The sequence below is a fragment of the Rhynchophorus ferrugineus genome, unplaced genomic scaffold, assembly GCF_030347505.1.
Source record: "Rhynchophorus ferrugineus isolate W39M unplaced genomic scaffold, kcgeb_rfMv2 rfM1, whole genome shotgun sequence".
In the NCBI taxonomy this organism is placed as follows: Eukaryota; Metazoa; Arthropoda; class Insecta; order Coleoptera; family Curculionidae; genus Rhynchophorus; species Rhynchophorus ferrugineus.
Window position 1 is genome coordinate 59,773,735 of NW_027472580.1, and position 24,763 is coordinate 59,798,497.

Here is a 24,763-nt window from a genome sequence, read left to right on the forward strand (position 1 = left end):
TTGGTTTGTTCTTCGCATCATATTTTAATAATATATATCTGATTATGTTTATTATATGATAATGCAATGTGTTGCAGTTCTGACAAAGTTCCGGAGAATATTGTACATTTTTGGAGTATGTAAAGTTAATGGATGCTACTAAATGAAAAACATAAACTTACGAGATAGTACAAGGTACATTTTGAGACTAAAAGTGGTGTCTAAAACACAAATGCAAAGGAAGTTTATCGTTGAATACACCATATTTGACATAAATTTAGTTTTATTTTTTAAATTTTCCTTGATGGTTTGAAACCTCAGTTAAATGCTTTTGTACATAAATTATATTTTAAATATATATTAATAATTCAGCAACACAGCTATCTATTAATCCATGTTATTCGTTTCCACTAATTCTTTTAAAATATTAATAATTGTAATCCCATGGTTACGAATCGGTTCACAAAGAGAAATAGCTTAAGCAATAATTTTAAATTAATTAAGGAAGGTTAATTAATAACGGTAATATAATATAAATCTATAAAACATCATATATGACAAAACAAAATTTAAATATTTTTTTATTAAATGGGCATGTGCTCAATTATCCAATGGGATCTTGTTTGTTTCTCTGTAATCTACAAATACTAATTATGTTGTGTTATTCATGATGATTATAATATTCTACAATCTGGAAATATTTCACGGATTGCAAACCGCTTGTTCCTTGCTGGTGAATTTTTGGTTGTCTATAGAGTCCCGACAGTCGCCACGTCGTTTTACTTTTGCACTGAATATAGAATTGTTCAATCGAAACTACATTTAAACGTAATTTTAAATAATTATCTTGAATCACTCTGGATGAGATTTGAGTATACTATTATGGTCTTGAATGAAAATTAAAATAGATTCATCATTTTTGGTTGCTGATATACTTGCCAAAACGTAATTGGCTAGTTGGTGGTAGTTAAATTTTTTCTAGTTTTTCTTCATTTTGAGTTTTTGTATGATGTAGATGTTTGAAATCCCTAGGATATATATTAATTATATTTGTCAAACCTATATTTAAATAGAATTATCGTACGTACAGTGTCCTGAATTCTAAATTGTTTCTCTATCATTAATCTACTTAAATTGTATGTTAGGTTTTTGGGGTTGAAGGTGAGTGAATAACCAGGAGGTTTTTTCATTTCGTCATTATACCGTATTAGGGGTAGTAGATAGTACTACTTGACGCTGTTATCTTCGTTAATCTCGGTCAGATATCTTCCATGAACCAGACTTGTTCAACTCTGTATTCCTTATTGTCTGATGATAATTTTCGTTTCGTTTCGATTTTCGTTTAGATATAATGAACTAAAACATGGCATGTAAGGCTGGGTATAAATAGCATATACCTATGGCATATGGTATATTGAGTATAGTATTGATGTTTCGTAATTTTATTATTTATTTTTATAGATATAACAAAAGCCTTCTCACTTATTACACCTAAACTCTTATGGGCTTATTTGCAGGTTTTCCTTGAAGTTTTTTTTAGCCCGATGAAAGTTTTCAGAATATTCGAGCTATTGCCAACAAAACGGCTTTCAGCAGGGCCATGCATAGATGTCATTTAGTTTACTCATTATTTGATTGAGATATTGTGTACACCTTTTATTTTTCGGTGTTTTTTAAGCACCCTTCTGGATCTACAAAACGGCAGGTATATCTTTGAGATGAGAAATTAAATATGCTTCTGAACTACCGGAGAACTGAACAGCCCACTGATTAATTGCATTTGGTTCTATGCTTTGGTCCGTAATTTTACAGGATAGTTTTGGTTATATTTGGTTGCAGTTTTGTGTATAATTTTAAGAAAATTTGATGTATAACGCCATTTTTATACTTTTTACGGTAAAAATAGTCCATTTAAATATATGAAAACGGCAACAAAATTATCTTACAGGATGTGACGGTTAAATTATATTGAATTATTTTCCAACATATCCTGTCCTAACCTAGAAGTTTTATAAAATAAACAATGATAAACTTAAAGAAATCGATTATGAACTCATAACATAAATATAAATATTGTTGTGCATTTCAGACCGGATGGTTGTAAGAGTATTTCTTAACCAAGATACGATTCCCAATTGTAATTTAAATAGTAAATATTTCATTATGATTGCTGTACATAGATGAATTGATCCCCACAGATCATTTATCTTAACTTCTCGAAATATTTATCCGAGAAAGTAAATTGAGAGGTTTGGAAAATGTAAATTATAACACAACTATGTGTGTTTCTACATAAATTATTGGAAACAGATTGCCTGTGTGTAGCTATTAATTGTTATACTTTAATGTTATTTAGATAACTCTTTATTATTCTGCCACTGTTGTATTTTATTTTATTTAACTGTTCCAGGAATCTATATAATTGTATGTAAATAATTCATTCGTAAATTATGCCACAATCCAATTTTTTTATTTATTACCCAAATTATTTAATATCTAATAAATGTTTCAGAACATGAAATGTTATGATGAATATTATATGAAGATGATATGGTTAGATATATTATATTTAATTCTTTAAAAAATAAACATTTCATTATAATCCCATTTGAAATTATATTATTGAGTTCCATATGGCAAAAAATTGCAATATGTCAGATTAGATAGTGGTTTTAATTTTATTTGGATGTTTTGTAGTGAAATATAATGTTTAAATTTCCTAATATATATATGTGGAGCACCTTTTAAAGTTCTAGAAGAGAAAAGTTTATATTTTGTATTTATTGTGTCTCTTTTCACTTTATTTTTCAATTAGCTGTTGTTTTAAATAGCAACGTTAATTAATATTTGACACTTTACTTTCTTATTAAATATTATTATTTGTCTTTATACTTTTATTCATACTTATAATATATTAACAGGTCAATTGAAAAGTACCCGGCCTACCATAGTAAAACACATTTCTTAGCAGAATTAGTTTTTTTATTCAACATAATTGCCTTCAAGGGTGCATTGTCTTGGTGAAGCAGCACTTTGTTTTTCTTCCAATGTGGCCGTTTTTCGGCGATTTCGTCCATCAAACGGTCCAATAACTCTATGTAATAGTCGATGTTGATGGTCCTTCCTTTTTCAAGGTTGTCAATGTAAATTATTCCATATGCATCCCAAAATACAGATGCCATAACCTTGCCAATCGACTAGTGCGTTTTCCCACGCTTTGGAGCGGGTTCATTATGTGCAGTCCACACAGGATGAATGTCGGTTGGATTTCGGGGTGAAATGATGGAGCCATGTTTCATCCATTGTCACATATTGACGCAAAAACTCGGGTTTATTATGCTTGATCATCTACAAACACTGCTCCGAATCATCAACTCGTCGTTGTTTTTGAATATTCGTGAATGATATGATGTACACGTTCAGTTGATATCTTTAGAGTGCCTGTTATTTCATTTAATTTCAATTTACGGTCATTCAAAATCATTTTGTGGATTTTTTAAATGTTTTCGTCGGTAAAAACCTCTATTGGGCGTCCACTGCATTCACCGTCTTCGGTGCTCATTTCGCCACGTCTAAACTTAGCATACCAATCCTTGATGGTTTATTTTCCTGGTGCAGTGTCCGGAAACTCGGCATCAATTCAAGTTTTTGCTTCAACTGTATTTTTTTCCCTTCAAAAAGCAATATTTTATCAATACGCGAAATCCCTTTTTATCCATTTTTTTTTCACAATAACAAAAGTTGCCTAAACTAAGTTGCAAAAAATGCTATAATTTATAAACTAATGGTCAGCTGTCAAATTTATACACGCATGTTTTGAGGATTAGGGCTAACTAAAAAACTTATCTATTTATCGATTTAATTCTAGTAGCGCCATCTATGTGTCAGGCCGAGGACAAAAAGAGCAATATTGTAATTATCACATTATATATTATATATATTTAGATACAAAAATCAGTATAAAACTACCTAATTCTACCAACAATTTTTTCCCAGTCTTTAATTTGCAATAAAGCATCTCTTGCAGCTATTCCCATTAAACCTTCCGCGGAATATTCAGGTTCATACGAAAGGATCACTTTGGCTTCCGCGAGATACCTTAGTATTTTCTTCAGCGCCATTTTGATATCTGCCTTATTCAAAGATTGAGTTTCCATTTGTCTGGTGAATAATATCATTAATGGTGCATGAATTTCATAAAGTGTTACTCCTAAAATAAATTCATTATAATACAATTTGTTAATGATATATTATTTGTATACCTCGAATTCTAGTAAAGCCAGGTTCAATGACATCAAACACCTTCAAAATTTCACTACATATTTCTCTTTTTCTAATTAACTGGTTTTCTTTAAGTTGATGAATGAGATAACCATTTATCCTGCCATATACTTGACTTAAAGTAACCTTGACTCCTAGGCATAAATAATGATTAGGATGTAAAACATTTCTATATTTATGCAGGAAATGTTCTAAAGATTCAATGTCATTATTGTCGATTTGGTCAACTTCATTAGTTATCCTAAAATATGAAGTAATTAGTAACATATCAGCTATGATTAAGAAGAGTAACTATAATATTAGAGCAATATGTTCGTAATAACACATCAGACAACAAAACTCCAGTCTAAGTATAACATATTTTAATAAACTGGGCGTTCTTAATCATTCTTTCAAGAATAACAAACTCATTTTAATATTTTCTAAATTCTGGATGCCATTGTTGTAGAATAAATTGATTTTAGCTGCTTTGGACGGCTTTTGTACGGATGCATAATAATGGATTCGAGATTCACATTCGGGTCGTTACATACTGACATAATAGATAACTTATTTCTCCTTACATAAACAACTTCAAACGTTGTTTTGAATCATGAACGTATTATTGTTCTTTTTTTGAGCGTTCGTTGCACCTTCTTCAGGAACAAATTACACCTGATTATATTTTCGTATTTTCTTATACACATTAGAATTGTATACGCATTACCTTTCAATATCTCTAACTTCATCTTTATCATTTATTTTATCTATCTTCAATTTATGATTGTTCAAAATTATTTCCTTAACTTCGGCAATGTCTCTAAAACAGCAAAAAAATCGACTATTGTCCTGAACAACCTTTAATCTTAGGCCACCAAAGAGAACACCAGTGGTATTTGTATGACATTCTTTTAAATGTAGCATACTAGTCAATAACTAATTTCAATTCAATAATCAACAAGTCAATTTCTTTAGTGTAAAATGTGTTCAAGTCACTGTTGTGGCTTAACAATTTATTTCCTATTAACAAACAATTAAAAACAAGATACAAAATTATTTTATCCTTTGCTTTGAAGATAAATTATCTACAAAAATCAATACAAACGTATCTAATACTATGAATGACATAATTTATGTCATATGTCATGTTGCTTCTCAAACTGGAGTCTGGCAGTGGTGTGTTATAACTGATTCATTAAGAATACAATAATTAGAATAAGTTTAGTTAGATAATTAAGAATATATATAGAAAAAGATATAATAATTATGTATAATTGTAGTACCTGTTCATTAATAATTTATGTGATTGTGCACTTAAAGAATATCCAGGGCATGATTTTGTTGAATTGACGCAATTCCATGCTGATTTAAAATCTAGTGGGTTGTTACACAGTACTAAACCTAAAACAAACACATATAAATATAGCAATATTTTAACATTATATACAAGCTGTCAATAAAGTAATAGTATAGTGATAATTTGAGAATTAATTGTCAATGTTATTATTTTGTTACTAAATTAGCATAACTGTCTTCTATTATGACGACTAGAATTTCAATTGTCATTTAATATGTTAGTCGACGTTTGACTTCCACAGAGTAAAGACTTGTTCGGAGAGACGGTCAGTGAAACAAAACAAAAGTGCAACATCTGTGTCACAAATGCAGCTAAGTCTAACAATAATATTTTAAAGACTGGTGAAAAAGTGAAAGGGTGATCGGAAAAAAGGCCAGTACAGTAGAAAATAAATGCAAAATTCCATAAAACGTTAAAGGTCGAAAACTTAACATCTGGACCACAAATGCGGCGTAGGATAATTTGAAACATAAAAATAACAGTATTTTTTCAAAAATATATAAAAAAAATATGGAGAAGAACACTGTACAAAAAATAGATAAAATGGAAATATCGACATCAGGCGTATCACATATTGCAGTTTTGAATGTAGAGAACACAACTAGAATCCAGAACAAACAGGCACTCTACAATGCGTGAATGAACGAAAAGTCGGCGCGGGAGAGTCTTGAAATTGCATTAACCAATATGCAAAAACAAATAAATGCCCTCCAGCTACAACTAAATAAACAAAGCTCTGAGGACAAGGACAAAACAATGATAAACCATCAAGCCAACAAAAGCAGTCCAATTGTCACATTCGAAACAGCTGAAGAAGAATTGCAGAAAGAAGTAGGCTGGATAGCGGTTAAAAATAAAAAAATAAAAAGAAATAATTCTCCAGGATCTTCACTACAGCAAATAAAAATAAAACAAAATAATGAACAAAATAAAGAAATTAGAATGCCTAGGCCACCCCCAATTACTGTAAGTAATGTTACAGACTTTGACTTGCTATGCGAATCACTGAGATTTAACTATATAGTATTCAAAGCAACGGTACTAAATAATGGATAAATAAAACTGAACGCCGAATGTCGTACAACGTTCACAAAAGTAATAGATAGTTTAGAGTTGCTGAAACTGCAATGGCACTCTTATGAAGACAAACAAACTAGAGACATCAAAGTTATGGCAAGAGGGCTTCCATCAACAGCTAAAAGTGAAAAAATTATCGCAGAACTAAACCAAAATGGGCTTAAATGCTTAAATATGACAAATATTTAAAAAAAAGGAAAGACCAAAAATAACAATTTTAGTCCACAACAAGCCATTACCTATCAATTATCATTTAATAGGTTAGTCGACGTTTGACTTCCACAGAGTAAAGACTTGTTCGGAGAGACGGTCAGTGAAACGAAACAAAAGTGCAACATCTGTGTCACAAATGCGGCTTTAAAAAAAGTCTAACAATAACATTTTAAAGAAAAAACGTTAACAAACAAGAGAACAGACTGGGAAGGATTTGCTGAAGAATTGAACAAACGAATTCAACTACATGTACCCCTCAAGACAACTGAACAATTAAATTTTGAAGCAGAAAAATTCGTAGTAGATATTCAACAAGCTGCTTGGAATAGTACTTCAGAAATTAAGAGTACAACTAAAGCAATTAAATATCCAAAAGAAGTGAAGGAAATGGTAGATGAAAAACGTAAATTACGAAAAAAATGGCAACAAAACGGAATACCTGATAATAAAAATAGTTTAAATAATATAACCCAAAGACTAAAAAGAGAAATACTGAAAATTAAAAACAAAACCATAAATGACTATCTGAAAAATTTAATAGATGGTAAAGACACTGATTACTCACTCTGGAAAGCCATAAAATATTTAAAGTGCTCATGTCTACATAGTTCACCTATAAGAGAGCCATGTAGGAATTGGGCACGTGACAATCATCAAAAAGCAGAAGCATTTTCTGAATATTTGAAAAAACCTTCAAACCAAACGAAACTAATATTGAACATAATTTGTCGGACATAGAAGCTGAAAATTCGATGATTGAATTAGTCACGCCGAGACAGTTAACCAAAGTTATTAAAATTGACATTAACCCCAGGAAATTATCAGGTTACGATTTAATAACAGGATAATTACTGCAAAAACTACCAAGAAAGGGAATTATAAAACCCACCAACTTGATCAATTCAGCATTTAGATTAAAACATGTCCAAGACATTAGGAAGATGGCGGAAATTATAATGATCCCAAAACCTGGGAAGTCACCTATATTACTGCTACTATATATAAGGTTTTTGAAAAACTTCTGTTGAAAAGAATAAAACCGATCATATAAAGGAAAAACCTAATACCAACACACCAGTTTGGGTTTATTAACAAACACTCAACAATTTACCAGGTCCACAGAATAACAGATTTTATTGAAAAAGCCTACGAAAATAAAAAAAGTATGCTCAGCCATATTTTTAGATGTAGCACAAGCTTTCGGTAAGGTTTGGCATGAAGGCCTTATTCATAAACTACAGAAAATGTTACCAAAACAACACATCGCACTATTAAAATCATACAATACAACCTGAATGTTTAGAGTCAAACAAGAAGAAGCTTACTCTACAATAAAAGATTCTAAAGCAGGTGTACCACAAGGATGTGTACTGGGACCAATGCTCTATCTACTCTACACTTCTGATATACCACAAACGAAAAATATTACGATGGCTACATTTGCTGAAGATACTGCTGTTATAGCTGTCGAAGACAATAGTGAAGAAGCCTCATCAAGATTACAACAGGCCAGTGATAGTATAAATAATTGGACACAAACTTGGAAAATAAGAATTAATGAAAGTAAATCTGTACATGTGCAGTTCACCTATAAACAGACCGTACAAGCACCCATAACATTAAATAATACTATCATTACATATAGCAACAACGCTAAATATCTTGGAATGAATCTCGATACAAAACTTCGCTGGAAGGAACATATAAAGAAGAAAAGAAAAGAACTGGAATTGAAATATAGGAACATGTACTGGCTAATTGGAAGAAAATCACAATTATCAGTACATAATAAATTGCTATTATATAAGCAAATATTGAAACCTATATGGACATACGGAGTTCAATTATGGGAATGTTCTGCAAAGAGTAACATAAATAAAACACAAATTTTTCAGAACAAAGTCCTGAGAGGTATTGTGGGTGCACCCAAATACTATAGGACTGATTATCTACATCGAGACCTTCAGATACCCACAGTCAGTCAAGAAATCAAGATAATTGCAAGGGGGCATGCGGAAAGACTCCATTCTCACACGAATATTGAAATATTACAACTATTGGATACCACCAGAATAGGACACAAACTCAAAATAATCAAACCATCTAATCTGCTGTGGTGTTGTTTAGTGAGGTGTATATATTAAAAAATTCAGCAGTGACACGTATAAACATTATTTCACCAGAGACTGAGATAGGGCCGATGGGTCCTCCTACTTATATACCTAGATTTAAGTTATCATAAAGACAAATTGTAGGTTAGATGGAAACGGCTAGTAACAATATATTAATTAAATAATAAAAAAAAATTAATATGTATATAGTGATCGATTCTGTTTTAACTGAAATTAGTATCGTTAAATTAAAATAAATGGTAACATAAAATTATATTTTAAGATTGAGTGCGTTAAAGATAACAAATTAGGAAAAGAATACTAGATTTGTAGGAAGAAAATTCTTGAATATCACTCATTACAACGTAACTTTTAACAAGTTTAATTTCAAGAAGATTATATGAACTTCTGAACAAATACCATCGAATAACCATCGTATTTATCTGATAAGGCAACAACCGAATTCTGTCATTTTCAAAAATTTAAACTGCCACTTTGAAGAATCCTTTTTAAGTCATTAAAAAATCAAAAGATAATTCGAGCCAAAAACTGAAATCGTTGCAATAAGTGTATTATTTCAGAAGTCTGCTTTGAAGGCTTTAAAATATATTGTGTTATGGCAGAATGTATAACATTAATATAACATATATAAGATTGATACTTGAGAAATAGAATAGAATAAATACCGGAAGCACTCAAAAGTATAATTTTAATGATCTTAAACGTTTATATATGTTAGGAGAAATATTTTTAAATAGATGCTTCCATGTATTTTTATCAGCGATATTTATTTTTAAAAATGCGAAGTATCAATGAAAACAGTTCAGCAACGTAACCCAACAGTTTGGATCCAACTCCGTCACACCAAATTCGATGGCTTAGATATTTATTTATATAAAAAAAATAAAACAGTTTTCCATTAGTATAATTGAGTAATACAGTATTATTACAAGTTTATTGCCAAAACCTATCCAACATTTTCAGAAACGTATAATGGTTCTGTCTAATTGATCTGAATCTGAATCTGAATGCTTGAACCATCAAAACGGTTATAGTTGAACCTCTCGGGTTAAAAAAGCTCGAATCTGCAATGAACGGCAAGACATATTGGCCGCAAACCCAGTTCAAACTCTTAGAAAACTTTCGGTCACCTTAGTAGTTGATGAACTAAGTGTTTCCAGATGTTTATTTGCGATGAACGTTTATATTTTCAGTCACATGACTTGACTGAAAATGTCATTCCGAATTGTATCAACGGTTTGCTTGCTCGGCAAAAATACAATTTTCTGTAGTGCATTCCGTCTGAGTCATAGGTCAGTCCAGGAGAAGTACCCACATCAACACCCAAGCGAAATATTCGTGACTATAATGCCTTGCTATGCATGTAGTGGGATCAACAAGGTGTATTGTATTATGAACTGAATAATGAATGAAATTGTTACCGCACGTCTAGCGATATAAATTGAACAAATTGTTGAACGTACTGTTGCAAAAAAAACCAGCGGTAACGAGCAACTGACACAAAGTAATTTCTTGCATGACAACGCTCAGCAATATGTTGCAAGAGTTTTGAAGGACACACTGTTGCAGCGCGAACAGGACATTTTGCCGCCATCGGCGTACTCACTAAACGCAAGGTCTCCTGATTACCATTGTTCAGATCGATGCACCATGATTTGGCTGGAATATGGTTTCGGGATGCTGAAGACGTGCGAAAACGGATCGATTATAGGATCGCTCAAATCAAAGGAACGAGTAGTATGTAATGGCATACATTTTGATATTGATAACACCTCTTTAAAATGAAAAACCTCAGAATACATGCAAGCACCTAATATATATTATTACTACAGTATAATTAGATGTTGCCTAAGTTATAAACAATTAAGTCCTTCACCATACATATGAAGAAAAATGATTATCTGATAGTAATAGGTCAACTGAAAAGTCCCCGGCCTACAATAGTAAAACAAATTTTTTTGGCAAAATTAGTTTTTTTTTAATATAATTCCCTTCAAGGGTGATACACTGATTATAGCGACCCTCCAACTTCATATCATTTTTGTAGTACGATTTGTCCTTTGCTTCAAAATAGGCCTTAGTTTCGGCGATCACCTCTTCATTCGACGAAAATTTCTGCCTAGCGAGCATTTTTTTTAGATCTGAGAGCAGCAAATAATCGCTGGAGGCCAGATCTGGAGAATATGGTGGATGAGGAAGCAATTCGAAGCCCGATTCATGGATTTTTGCCACCGTTTTTACTCACTTGTGACACGGTGCATTGTCTTGCATGAAGCAGCACTTTCTTTTTTTTCAAATGCGGCCGTTTTTCGGCGATATCGTCTTTTAAACGGTCCAATAACGCCATGTAATAATTGCTGTTGTTGGTCTTTTCTTTTTCAAGGTATTCAATGAAAATTATTCCATGCGCATCCCAAAATTGAGACGCCATAACCTCACCAACTGACTGTGGCGTTTTTACATGCTTTGAAACGGGCTCATCGTATGCAGTCCACTCGGATGGCTGTCGATTGGACTTCGGGGTGAAATGAAGGAGCCATGTTTCATTCATTGTCACTTATCGGTGCAAAAACTCGGGTTTATTACGCTTGGTCATCGTCAAACATTATTTCGAATCATCAACTCGTCATTGTTTTTCATCAAGAGTGAGCTCGCGCGGCAACCACTTTTCACATAGCTTTCTCATAACCAAATATACGTGAATGATATGATGTAGACGTTCAGTTGATATCTTGAGAGTATCTGCTGTTTCATTCAATTTCAATTTACGGTCATTCAAAATCATTTTGTGGATTTTTGTAATGTTTTCGTCCGTAAGAACCTCTTTTGGGCGTCCACTGCGTTCACCGTCTTCGATGCTCATTTCACCACGTTTAAATTTTGCATACCAATCCTTGATGGTTGATTTTCTAGGGACCGTGTCCGGAAAGTCGATATCAAGCCAAGTTTTTACTTCAACTGTATATTTTCCCTTCAAAAAGCAATATTTTATCAACTCGCGAAATTCCTTTTTATCCATTTCATTAACAATAACAAAAATTGCTTCACTCAAAAAGCTATAATTCATAAACCAATGATCTGACAGCTGTCAAATTTATACACGCATCTTTTGAGAATTAGGGTTAACTAAAAAAAAATCGATTTAATTCCAGTAGCGCCATGGCTTTTGAATTGACGTGTTAATTAACGTTTTGTTAAGAATGAATTACTAACCATTATCACATTTTGGACAAATAAGAGCTCCTATGTATGTCTCCAGTTCAGTTGGATCAGAGCATCTTCTACATCTACATTCAAAAAATTTGTTTTCTAATAACTGTTCTCTTCGTTTTTGTGTACTCTAAAATAATATTTGTTATCAATAACTGAGTAATATTTACTGTATCTCTTTAAAAACTAACTTGTAAAGTATAAGCATAGCTTAAAGTTATTGGTTGACTCTCTAAAATATTCGTGCTTGCTCTTATGGTTAACTGATATGTACCCTCTTGGTCTGTGTGATTGGTGTTTGGAACACAGTCATGAGATAGTAGAAAAGATGTTGGATATAAACCTCTTATATTAATATCTTGCCCAATTTCAAAAGCGTTTACCTGTAATAAATATTATAAATACAAACAATAATAGTGCTAATTCAAAACAACTTACTTCTAATATGCCACAGATAGTATGAATTTCATCTTCTGTAAATTCAGTTAATCCCCAGTCCTTTATGATTCTATCTACAACTCTGGTTTGGTTAAGATTCCACAACTCAGGAATGTTTCGTCTTATATCATTATGACTTTCCATATCCATCAATATAGCGTAACTACTAGGATCTGTTGTTTTTAGTATCAAGCATCTTAATGGAACTAAAATAAGAAGTAATATATATATATATATATATTATATTATATATATTATGTCGATTTCAGAATGGTTTAGATTCATAACCGAACCCACCAGGCGGTGCTGCAATAGAGTTCTGAAGTCTTTTTATATATTTATATATAAATATTTATTTATATCTTTAAATATTTTTCGATAACTGCATATCACAACAAAATCACTTATTGGAAACTATTGTGACTATTTATAGTATTTGTTTTATTGTTGAAATATTTTATTCTAAAAGGCCAATGCTGACAGGAGAAAATGTTAGCCAGCGGACCCAACAATATAACCTTATATAGATAGTTATTTGTTTTAATATTTAGAAATCTACGGTATAAGGTCACTTTGATTGTTTACATATAATTTTAGTAAGGGAACAAGCATTCAGTGAAAGAACATATCATGATTCTTTAATGCTTGAAGACGCTAATTTCTTGTTGAGGATGTTTATAAAGATAAAAGATGCTAAAGCGGTATGAAAAAAATACGAACTCTGATGTAGTAAAGTTAAACATGGAATAGGGGATTAAACCGAACGAGAATATCATGAAAGATTGCAATAGATGCGTTTAAATCGAGCATTAAATCAATAACTTCAGAATATCAAAGTAGAAACAGGATAATGTAAACATTGTTACATTCTGCCAATTATTACAGAATACATAACAACCTACTGCTAAAATCAACTGATTAAGAAACAAACTGCTTGGACACGCAGTTTCTAAGATATATTTAGCTTCTAATTCTTCTTACAGAAATTATTAATAATAACTAATTCTCGAGAAATTATTTTGTAAGAAGGATTTTAATCAACTGAGGTGAAAACGAAAAAAGCATTTTCCGAAAAACTATTAAGGCGATGGGAGGCATCAATTAATATATAGTTTATTTAAATATGTTTTAAGATATGTTTTGAAGTTTAGTAAAATTATATTATATTTTCATTTCTGTTTTCTAAAATTAATGTTTTATATCCGCGAACTTATTGAATATGCCGATAAATAAATATCAAGTACATTTTAATGATGTTATGATATTAATTACTATTAAAACTATTCGTATATTTAGTAATATTAGATTAGATACAGACACACTATATTTTTAGATCTCCTGTTTTTAATTTAGTAACATATTTCTTAAATTGCATTAGATCGCTTCACTATAATAATATTTGAGTTGTTTTTGATCCAAAAATAAATATCAGGTTATAAAATTGATTCATGGATCCATCAAACAATTACTGTAGTTTATCGTTAAGCAAGTAAATGAAAATTTTATTTAGTATATCCTGAATTAAAACACCGTTTGCTTTTTTTGATTCTATAAATTTGGCAACCCATTTGTTTAAAGGAACTCTATAACGTCACGGCAGTATGACTATAGTTTGGCTTAGTAATTGTAGACAAACGTTCGTCTGGCATTCCTCTCTAAATTTATAGAAATTGATCGAAACTATGTTAGTAAATTATAGTTTGTTTATGGGTATACATGCTAGCCAAGTCTCACATATTTGATTTATGTTAAACATAAGTATATTATGTCCACATAAAGCTACATGTGCTATACAGAGTTTTACTCTTTTGTGTAATTTAAAACACCTTTAGAATAGAAGAAATTCGAAGTCGAAATATATCAATAGCCATAACTTAGATTTGCTATTAACTATTACCATAGGTGTTATTGACACAGATGACAAGATGACTGACGGTTACGAGGTAATAAAATGAAAATGCAGAGGTAAGGAATACTTTTTTTTAACTTACTTCAAAGATTGGTTTTAAAAATATATCGTGTGTAACGGTGAACCAATTTATTCGATATAGATATGTGAATCTTATTTTGAAGTTGTAAAGTTTATAATTTTTATACAATTGAATAAAAATATGGCTGGCAGAGAAGTTCAAGGATGAGGTTTAAGTTTAAATTAAACAATGTATTAATTGAAATCAATTAATAAACAGATTACCAATTGCATTAACATTAAAATAATACTGGTTACCACGCATACAGACACATGATAAAATTGTTTTACAACATAACAATACTCAACATATACCTAAAAAACATATACATAAATGTATACAATAAAATCCACAATAAAACACAAATATAACTAAATGATTCGATTTTGAATTGTTGCGATTGATGTCATTTAATGTTAACGTTCAATATTATAATATTTATAATCTATAAAACTGTGAAAGTTAATTCACTATGTTTATTAAAAAATATTTCGTTTATAACATATAATGTAAAATATAAATCCTCATTAAATTTTTTTCCACATAATTGAAATGAAATAAGCAATATGCGGAAAGTTACATTGTAATAAAATTGGTAACAGTACTTATCTAAAACCCAAGACGATCGATATTTATTCCACAATGGAATGTTTTTATATTATCATTTGGACATATTGTAATCGTATTAGTGTATTGCAAAGCAATTACTAATACAATTTTGAATGTATAGTCTACGTATGTATACATAGACGTTAATAATGAAACATTCGAAATAGCATTTTCGAGATTTATTACTTTTTCTGCCAATGTTTGTATTTCGACCTTTGCTTTGTTGCTAACTAACTTAATCAGTTCAGACCTATCCTTCTTCAAGATGCTACAGCTCGGGAAATAAAGTAAATAAATGAGTAATAAGATTCAATGTTCACCATCTACCATTAAAAGTAAAGCAGAGGAAGATATGAAAGAAAAAGAACTATTAAGAAGAATTGAAGATTTGAAGAAACTATCAAGACAAAAACAAAAAAAGTCACATTTCGCCATACATAAGATGCCCCCGAAGTTGAAAGAGGCCCACTAGAGGTCGCTAGATATGTGTATAAAGTCTCCTGTGATAGTAGGAAAGTGTACATAGGAGAAAATGGAGGAATAATAACTAAATTCGGATACAAGAACATCAAGAATAGTCGATAAATACTAGCAGCATACATTCAGTTCTATAAAGTCGAGTTTTTAGCCACATTACAAAATGAGAAAACTTTGAAAACATTTTGAGATTTACAAATACTAAAATAATCTTAACAAATACCGTATCCACTGATCATTATCTTTTATGTTGTATTATATTAATTTGAATAGATAATTTAAATAGATAGATAAATGTATCAAATAAAAAGAATTGAATTATTGATTCCTTACCTATAACTTGAAAGTTTACACGCATACTTTTAAGATCATTATAATTTAAATATAGAGCTGATTTGCATTCCTGTAGAATGGTGCATTCTATTTGTGTATGACCATGTTGTCGCTTGCGACCTGGACACTTTTTGGAACAAAGGGGCCATCCGCAGCCTGGACATCTAAAAGTAAATTTTCAATAAATAGTTACTCGTTAAATAGCTTTTCTGTGTATATATTACCTGTAGATATATTGTTCATTTTCCAAATCTCTATAACAACCCAGGCATTGAACTTTACAATCTGTACAAGGACCAACAACTAGTGGCTGTTCCGTGATGATGACTTCTCCTGGGTGGATATCTTTTCTAGCCACAATATATCTAAAACAAGTTATGTTTGGTTATACGAAAATACAAAAAGATAAACGTATGATTTATATATCATAGATTTATTATCTTCTCTTGTGGAAGCAAGTGTTATTTGCAAAAAATCTGTAGTTTATTTAACAAATAATGGAATTCAAAATATGCCAAAATGAAGATCAACTGATTGATTTTTAATTAGAAATGTTCAAATTTTCAACATGTATGTGACGAGTGAATGGAGTGATTTATTTCGCACAAACATTTATACGATAGACATCATTATTTGTTGCGTATCACTATATTATGGCTCGTTGGTATCTTAGTATTACAGTTTTATGCACATTTGCTATAAATGAGATAAATTTAGACACAAGCGTGTAAAAATTAATGTAAACAATTCACTTTTCCGTGTCAATATTATCACAAATAACATTTTATTTTGGAAGAGACATATGCAAACTTCTGGCAATAATCAAGTCATTATTTATGTTATACAATTTACAGGGACAACATTTTATTTATACATTATGTAGGTGTGTTCATTATTTTTAGATTTCTTAGTCTATAAATTTATATAAACAGATATATTACATATACGTTAACATTTAAAATTATATGTTATGATAAAAGATTTTTTGTTCAGTGATTAATCGATTTAATTATATATTTTTAGTCTCTATTTTATATTAGTAATTCTTTTAATGGGTGTTAATTTAGCTTGATGGGAAATTAGTATTACGAATTGTGTATTTACATTTAACTCAATAATAACTAAATATCTAATAATTGATATACAATAGAAAGTTATATTTAACTTGTATTATTATTTCACGTATAAGAAGTAATATTTTCATACCAAATCACATTTCACATTTATATAACAGGTCTCAAAATGGATCTTTAAAAATATGTTTAGGCAATCATGGCAATTTCAACGTAGACAACCCTTTCTATCCCAAGAAGGTAGGATAGAAAAAGGGTTGAAATGATGAGCGTAAGGAAGAGGTTTGTAAAATGAACATTCATAAAAGTCGACCATATGGACATATGGATGAAAAAAAGTTTGAATGTATAGTTAAATTATTCTAGGGATCAAACAAGGGAAAATGGGTTTAAATGACTATATTAACAGGTCAATTGAAAAGTCCCCGGCCGACCAGAGTAAAACACATTTTTTTTATCAAAATTAGTTTATTTTATTCAACATAATTCCCTTCAAGAGTTCTACACTAATTATAGCGACCCTTCAACTTTTCGATACCATTTTTGTAGTATGATTTGTCCTTGCTTCAAAATAAGTCACAGTGTTGGCGATCAGTTCTTAATTCGACGAAAATTTCTTCCCAGCGAGCACTCTTTTGAGATGATCCTATCTTTTTGAAGCTAATCAATGAAAATTACTCCATACGCATCCCAAAATACAGACGTTATAACCTTGCCAGCCGACTGTTGCGTTTTCCCACGTCTTGGAGCGGGTTCACCGTGTGCAGTCCACTTGATGTCGTTTGGACTTCGGAGTGAAATGATGGATCCATGTTTCATTCATTGTCACATATCGACGCAAAAGCTCGGGTTTATCACGCTTGATCATCTTCAGACACAACTCGTCGTTGTTTTTGGTCAAAAGCGAGATCGCGCGGCATTCACTTTGCACAATGTGTTCTCATAGCCAAATATTCGTGAATGATATGATGTACACGCTCAGTTGAAATCTTTAGAGTGTCTGCTATTTCAATTTCAACTATTTTACAAACAATTAATGGAAAAATGTCCAGATTTAAAAGGCAATCAATAATATGGTATAGTTGAATTAAGTTCTAGTTCTACTTTTTAATCAATACGCTACTGTTGGGAATATTCTTCAAAACATGTTTCTACTGCTGGCAATCTTCCGCATCTGTTGAAACCTCTGATACTGTTACCCTTATATTCTACAAAACATTTGCAATGATCTTAGTTCAGGTCCCCCTTGGACCTTGTCGTTTTTTCTTTCACATATAGAACCCATATTAATGCAGAAGTTTATAACAAATTCGTTCACCCTTCATTCAACAAATTTGTTTAAATCTCCTTTATTTTTTATATCTTTGTTTCTATTCTTAAAATTGGGTATTCTTTAAATATGTTCAATCGTTCTTCGGTTCTTGCATTGTTTCCTATATTGCACGTTAATTGTCGTATCTTAATCAAATTACTTGATTTTTTATACAACCTCAGACGAAAATATGTGGAATAAGCATCGGCATCAGACTGCAGCAGCATCATTATCATGCACTATATTGGAGAACCAAGGGCTGCTGCAGTATGACCGATTAGTTTTGGTTACTATTATTTTCCTGTATTACTGACATAGTGATGCACAACTAACGCAATGCAAATTATTTTGTGAAGAATTTCTTAAGGCTCAATATCTGCAGGAAATCCAGGTTGAAATCAATACCGATAATTGGGGCATTTCTGAGCAGCATAAACTATAAGTGATAGATGGGCTTTGTCAGCAAATGTTGTCAAATTAAACAACTGATCTAATGATTGTCGAAAATACATTTTTAAAAATTCAATGACTCGCGCTTCAGCGCCTGTATACACTGAATAATACAATAATAGAATAATACAATCCACATCATCGAATTTACGAGTTAGGTTAGGTTGTTTAATAGTTACATACATTGATACTTCGCAGTTTCAACATACATAAAAATACCTAATTATAAAACAAGCATGAATGACTAAAAGCGAATTTATAAAATTGCCGCTTTGTTTATACAATGAAATAGAATTGTATTCAAACTGCGCTCCATTTTTAACCGACTTCGAAAAAGGAGGATGTTATATTATATATATATTTTTAATGTATGTTCGTCGATTTCTCCATCAATTATTGACCGATTTTCAAAATTCTTTTTTAAAATTTAAAACAGTACACTTCCCATTGGAACCAAGTATGGATCTGTTGGAGAGAAGGGAGAAATCGAGGGAAAACCTCAAATTTCAAAGGCACGTACAAAGTTTTCACATATTTTTTAACTGAAATAATCAGATATTTGTGTACAATATTAATATATTGGTAAGCTGAACTGTTGTGACCAAAAATTAGAAGTATTTCAGTGGAAAAAAATTAAGTTTGAATTTTAAGCACTCATCATATTATTCTAGTTTGATTGGAATATGTGTCAAATCACCTAGACTAGGTAGCGGACCCCGGGGCCTGAAGCGTTCCCTATTTTCAATCATTGTTTCTTAGTTCGCATTTTCCCTCATACGAGCTGCACTTTTACTTAGGCTATCCATTGTAATACTTGTTAAATAACTGCGTAATTTATTGAGTAAATATCTAACATTAAAAAGAGAAAAACAAAATATTTTTGATAAAAAAATTGACTGAATTGACTTCAAAGTTATTATTAATTAAATTGACAGCAATTAAAATAATATTGTAAATAGATAAATAGGTTTAGGTTTATTAAACTAAATTGTGAGTATATAGTATAATATAAAATACATGTAGTAGATAGATTAGTAAGTTTTTTGTTTATTTTTATTTAGTTATTACAACGACTGTTATGTACATATTTTATGATATGTACACAAAAAACGTTATTTTAGTTAAAAATCCAAGTTTGATTATTTTTTATTTTTAGTGAGTTTCTTATTTATTTTTTGAAGCCGGTTTTCTTAAAAATATTTTATAAGTTATAATATTTTTCATCTAATTTAAGCAGCTTGTCATATTTCTTTATATATTTTAGTACTGCATTTCTTCTGTAATTCACATTAAATAAATTCAAAGCATTGTCTTGCTATAATCAGTATATCACCTTGACGTATTTCAACTAGTATTATTCGATATTTGCTAAATTTAGAGTCCGCACAGTATATTAGTGTTTCATAACAGCGTAAAAACTTTTCTTTTTTTACTTTACTAACCGCGTAGGTCGGTAAAAATATCATAACATAATTGCATCTATCTGGAAACCATATCTATGTATCATCGAAATAAAATATTTATAACTTTTCAGGGAAGACGCCGTACACAAACACAGAAGAGTGTGAAAATATAATGTTAAAAGATAAAAGTAAATCGATCTTTTTCGTTAAGATAATTAACTTTGTTTACTCTCTTACTACTCTTTCTGTATGACTCATTAATAAATTTAAACTGAAGTAAACATTTCAGACTTTTTCAGTATTTCACTATTAGCTGTTCCGAGTCTATTAATTCTTCACACCAAAAGGAACTATTGCTCATAAATTTCAAATAAAAATTAATTAATAATCGTGTAAACAATCTAACTATCCACGTTAAAATAATCACATTTTTTGGGAAGTAGACATTTGCACGTTTCTGGAAACAATCAAGTCATTATTTATGAGTGATCCAATTTTACACCCGAATTTATTATAGTAATCTTTATTTATATATCTTGAGAGTGTGCGTAAATGGTAAGTGTTTATTTAAACTGCATCTTATTTATTATTCATAGTGATCGCTGAGAGTACTATTAGTATGAAAAAAATCAATAATTGCTTGTATATAAAAAAAAGCAAATAGTAAACATTTAAATTATTGAGGTATAAGAATCCTATTAAATATGTGAAAAGTATTTATAAAAATCGTAAAAATGATACTTCAAAGAGTATGCCAAGAGAAAAGCCCTGAATAACAGAAGGGGGTTAGACCCAATCGCGGTTACGTATATAAGATTATCTTTTGATACCAGCTAATGGAAAACGTACGTGATATGAAAAGCATGCGATTGTTGTTTTTATTGATTTTCGCTCTGCTTTAGATTATATACATTGGTCTTCACTTTGAGCAGTTTAGGAACATGCTCCATTAAAGATTGTTAAAGTATTCCAACATCTTACAATGGTTTCAGTAGCTGCGTCCGAGTACAAAATTATTCATTTCAGATCCGAGCCGGTTATCGCTAAGGAAATGTCGTCTGCCCACTGCGTTTCAAGATGAAATTGTGCGAAAATTAAAAAAATACATGGCGTTCAATATTATACTACTTGACCAATCAATGTACCGATCAAGTAATAACGCTATATTTGATAATACAGGTGTTGAGGCATGTAAAATTCTTCATGATGTTGTAGAGCCATGTGTTGTGAGAATTAAGGAAAAAAAGACAAAAAACTAAAATAAAAATTGTATTTTTAAAATTTCACAAAAAAATTAGAAATTTTAAGAAGACTTAACGAGTATTTAAACTTCGCGTCTTTGACATGTTAACTGAATGTCGTTTGGTGTTGTTGAATGAACAGCTCTATCAGTCGGCAAACATCGGCTAAACATGTGTCTATTAATTTCTCAGTGCGCCATCAATATGACCCGAAGGTTTATCTAATTTTGAGTTTGTTGAGTAAGTTTTTGTTGTGTTCATCGCAGTTAGTTCACCACAATATAGAAATATTAGAAATTTAAATTAATATAAATTTTTAGTAAGTTTTGATAGACAAACATATTGTATACATGATTATACAGACACAGTAAGGGTGTCTTTATTTTACTTACGTCTTACGTCTTATTTTTTTATTTTATTTGAATTTGGTTCTTCAAAATTCCGCTTATTAGTCGAAGATACATAGAAATATTTCGCTTAATCCCGATCAAGTTACAACAGTTTATAACGCGGTGATTGACGAAGTCTCTGGATTGTGTTGTGCCAGTCGCCAAGTAAGATTAGCGTCATTAGTACATCTACCAGAGCTACCACATTCATTCGTTGCTGGAAATTGCCTTTCTAATTTATTCTATGTTTTAAGACCAATTTTAGGTTTGCTAGCACAACCACTGACTACTACATCTACATCTACGTTTGTCTATGGCACCAAATACTTTTTGTGAGCCAATTGGAGTTTCATTGGATTGTACGTTCAGTCGAAGTTTGAGTGCTAAATGAGTTGCTCGACCGCACTCCAACAACGTACCTGTAATACCTGGTGAAGCAAATACATGTGAAATTGATTATTATACGACCCAATCGTTACCAAAATCATTGATATTAAAATTATTTTTCCAGTTTCCAGTTACTACCAGTTACATCGTTTACTACATTCATAGGCGCGTCGTAGGTATGTTATATATTTTGTTGGTGATTTAAGAAAGGAAAGTTTCTTTGAGCGGTTTTTCTCAATACCTCGGAGTCGTATTAGTCCTCTAGTCGGAGTCAGCTTTAGTCCTCGATTGAAATGAATGCTCCCTTTTGAATTTCTTCGTTCAAAAGATAAAAAACCATTAATGTTATTTATTTAGGTACCAGAAAACAAAACTAACAATATTGTGCATCAAAGAGCATTACATTAAACACTATCTTCTTGAAATTTTTTAAACATTTTTGTTCTCTGGTGGCTCAGATCAGAGTCAAACTTTGCGTCAAATTCCGATAAACATAAAAATATCAACCTCTTGAATGTCTCTCTTGAATTTCTCTGGGGACTGGTCCTACTTTTCCTCGTCTACATCCCCACGAATCTCAAAAATAAACTACCGATTACCCCTAATAACTTATATAATAATTTTTATATTCGATTAAATCAAAAGCTAGTATGATTTATTGAAGGACATTGTAAAATATATATTATTAAATATGTAAACAGCAAGAATAATTATCTTGTCATATGTAAACAGATAAATTTTCGAATTTAACATGATAAAAAATAATCTTTTTTCAAACAAGAACAGACGTCTTAAAAATTCTGGCAACATACAAATCATTATTAATGTCGCATCCAATTGAACACAGTCATTCATAATTTTTATTTATAGAGTTGATAAACATGATAAAAATAAATGATTTTGTAAAGATCCTTTTAAAATCAAATTAATTTTATTTCAGTGTTGTCATGGTTCATCTATATGCACACAGATTTTTCTTACTTCATTAAAATTTAAAAATTAAAAAGTTAAAATCATCAATTCATTGTCAGTTATTAGTGTCAGACAGATGAATATATGTCAGCCTTATATCTACTATCAGATTAAAACAGAAATCAAAATTCATTAATTTGTAAATGTTGCCATATTTGTCATATCTTAATCAGATCAAACAAAATAGTCCCAACTATCTTAAGTCTCAACAACCTTTTTCTCTAGTCTCCTGATTTTATAATTTAATAGATATAATTAGATATAATAATAAATTTATGTTTATTAATTATTTATAAATTTAATACATTCACGATAAAAATAAAAAATTGTTATAATTTTATTTTATTTCAATATTATCCTTATATGATTATATAAAATTAATACTATTCATAATAATTAATGAGTTAGAAGTATATACAAAAAATAAACAAAATATAAAAAAAGATTTAACACTACTTTTTTAACATGAAGATATATTATTGACAATATAAAGTAAAACATTATGTAATACACCAAGTAAATTGTTCTACATAAAACTATCCTAACATGCCCATTAATAATGATTTACTGTAATTAGCTGGTGCTATTTGTGAATTATTGGTAATGAACTTGGTAATTACATATTTCATCAATTTTTATATCTGTTAGTTTTGATATTTCAAACAAAAAAATTAATTTGATCTATAATGTGAAAATATATTAATACACGGATATTTTTGGTCGTTTCTTTTAAACTAGTCTGTAGGTTAATTAAAACTAGAAAAGAATTATAATATAAATGTAGTTAAATTAATAAAATTTCAATATCTTAACTAAAATATATTAAGACAATTTTTGATTTTGGCCAATTAAATAAACATAAATAAAATCAATCAAAAATAGCTAAAATGTTAATGCACCTTAAAAACTGAAGATAATAACTGAGAATGAATATTGATCATTTATTTTAAAATAATACCGAATTTTAAATTGTTTTAAATAATTATTTTAATTTTAATAAACAAATGTAATTTATAAATTTAATTAATTGAATTTTTAACTTATTTATGGTTATATAATTTATATTTTTTAAATTTTATTTTAATGCCCTCTTTATCATTTGTCTTCTTTTTCATATCTTTCGTTACAATGCTTTTTACCAATAAAGATTGTGACCAATTTTGAGATAATCCCAGAAGATATCTGGTCTTATCCAGCCTAGTTATTGGTGTGACCGATATGCTTATTCTTTATTGGATTTTACACTGTTGCTAATATATGTTTATGTTATAATATGTATACGTTATAATAATAAAAGCACATACATGCTCTGCGGGATTCAAGCCCGCGGCTATCTCAGCAGTTTAATTTTAAGCAATTCATCCTCAAAGTGGGCCGTCCTATCATTTTAACCACTCTGAAATTTACTTTTCATATCCTTTCTAATAATAAGAAAAATTAAATTGTAATATATAGGCAGTATAATATATAATGAATAATTT

General features: G+C 30.3%; 1 protein-coding gene across 1 annotated transcript in view; it reads right to left on the reverse strand.

Moving 5' to 3' along the window:
- Positions 1-3,889: 3,889 nt before the first annotated feature.
- LOC143190093 (SET domain-containing protein SmydA-8) overlaps positions 3,890-24,763 on the reverse strand; it is a 44,364-nt gene continuing 23,490 nt past the window's right edge. The window contains exons 3-10 of the mRNA XM_076394227.1: positions 16,280-16,420; positions 16,056-16,219; positions 12,667-12,872; positions 12,420-12,611; positions 12,232-12,358; positions 5,523-5,640; positions 4,242-4,501; positions 3,890-4,189 (exon numbers count right to left, since the gene is read on the reverse strand). Coding sequence (XP_076250342.1) covers positions 3,945-4,189; positions 4,242-4,501; positions 5,523-5,640; positions 12,232-12,358; positions 12,420-12,611; positions 12,667-12,872; positions 16,056-16,219; positions 16,280-16,420 — 1,453 coding nt within the window. The 3' untranslated portion in view covers positions 3,890-3,944. The remainder of the gene's footprint in view (positions 4,190-4,241; positions 4,502-5,522; positions 5,641-12,231; positions 12,359-12,419; positions 12,612-12,666; positions 12,873-16,055; positions 16,220-16,279; positions 16,421-24,763) is intronic.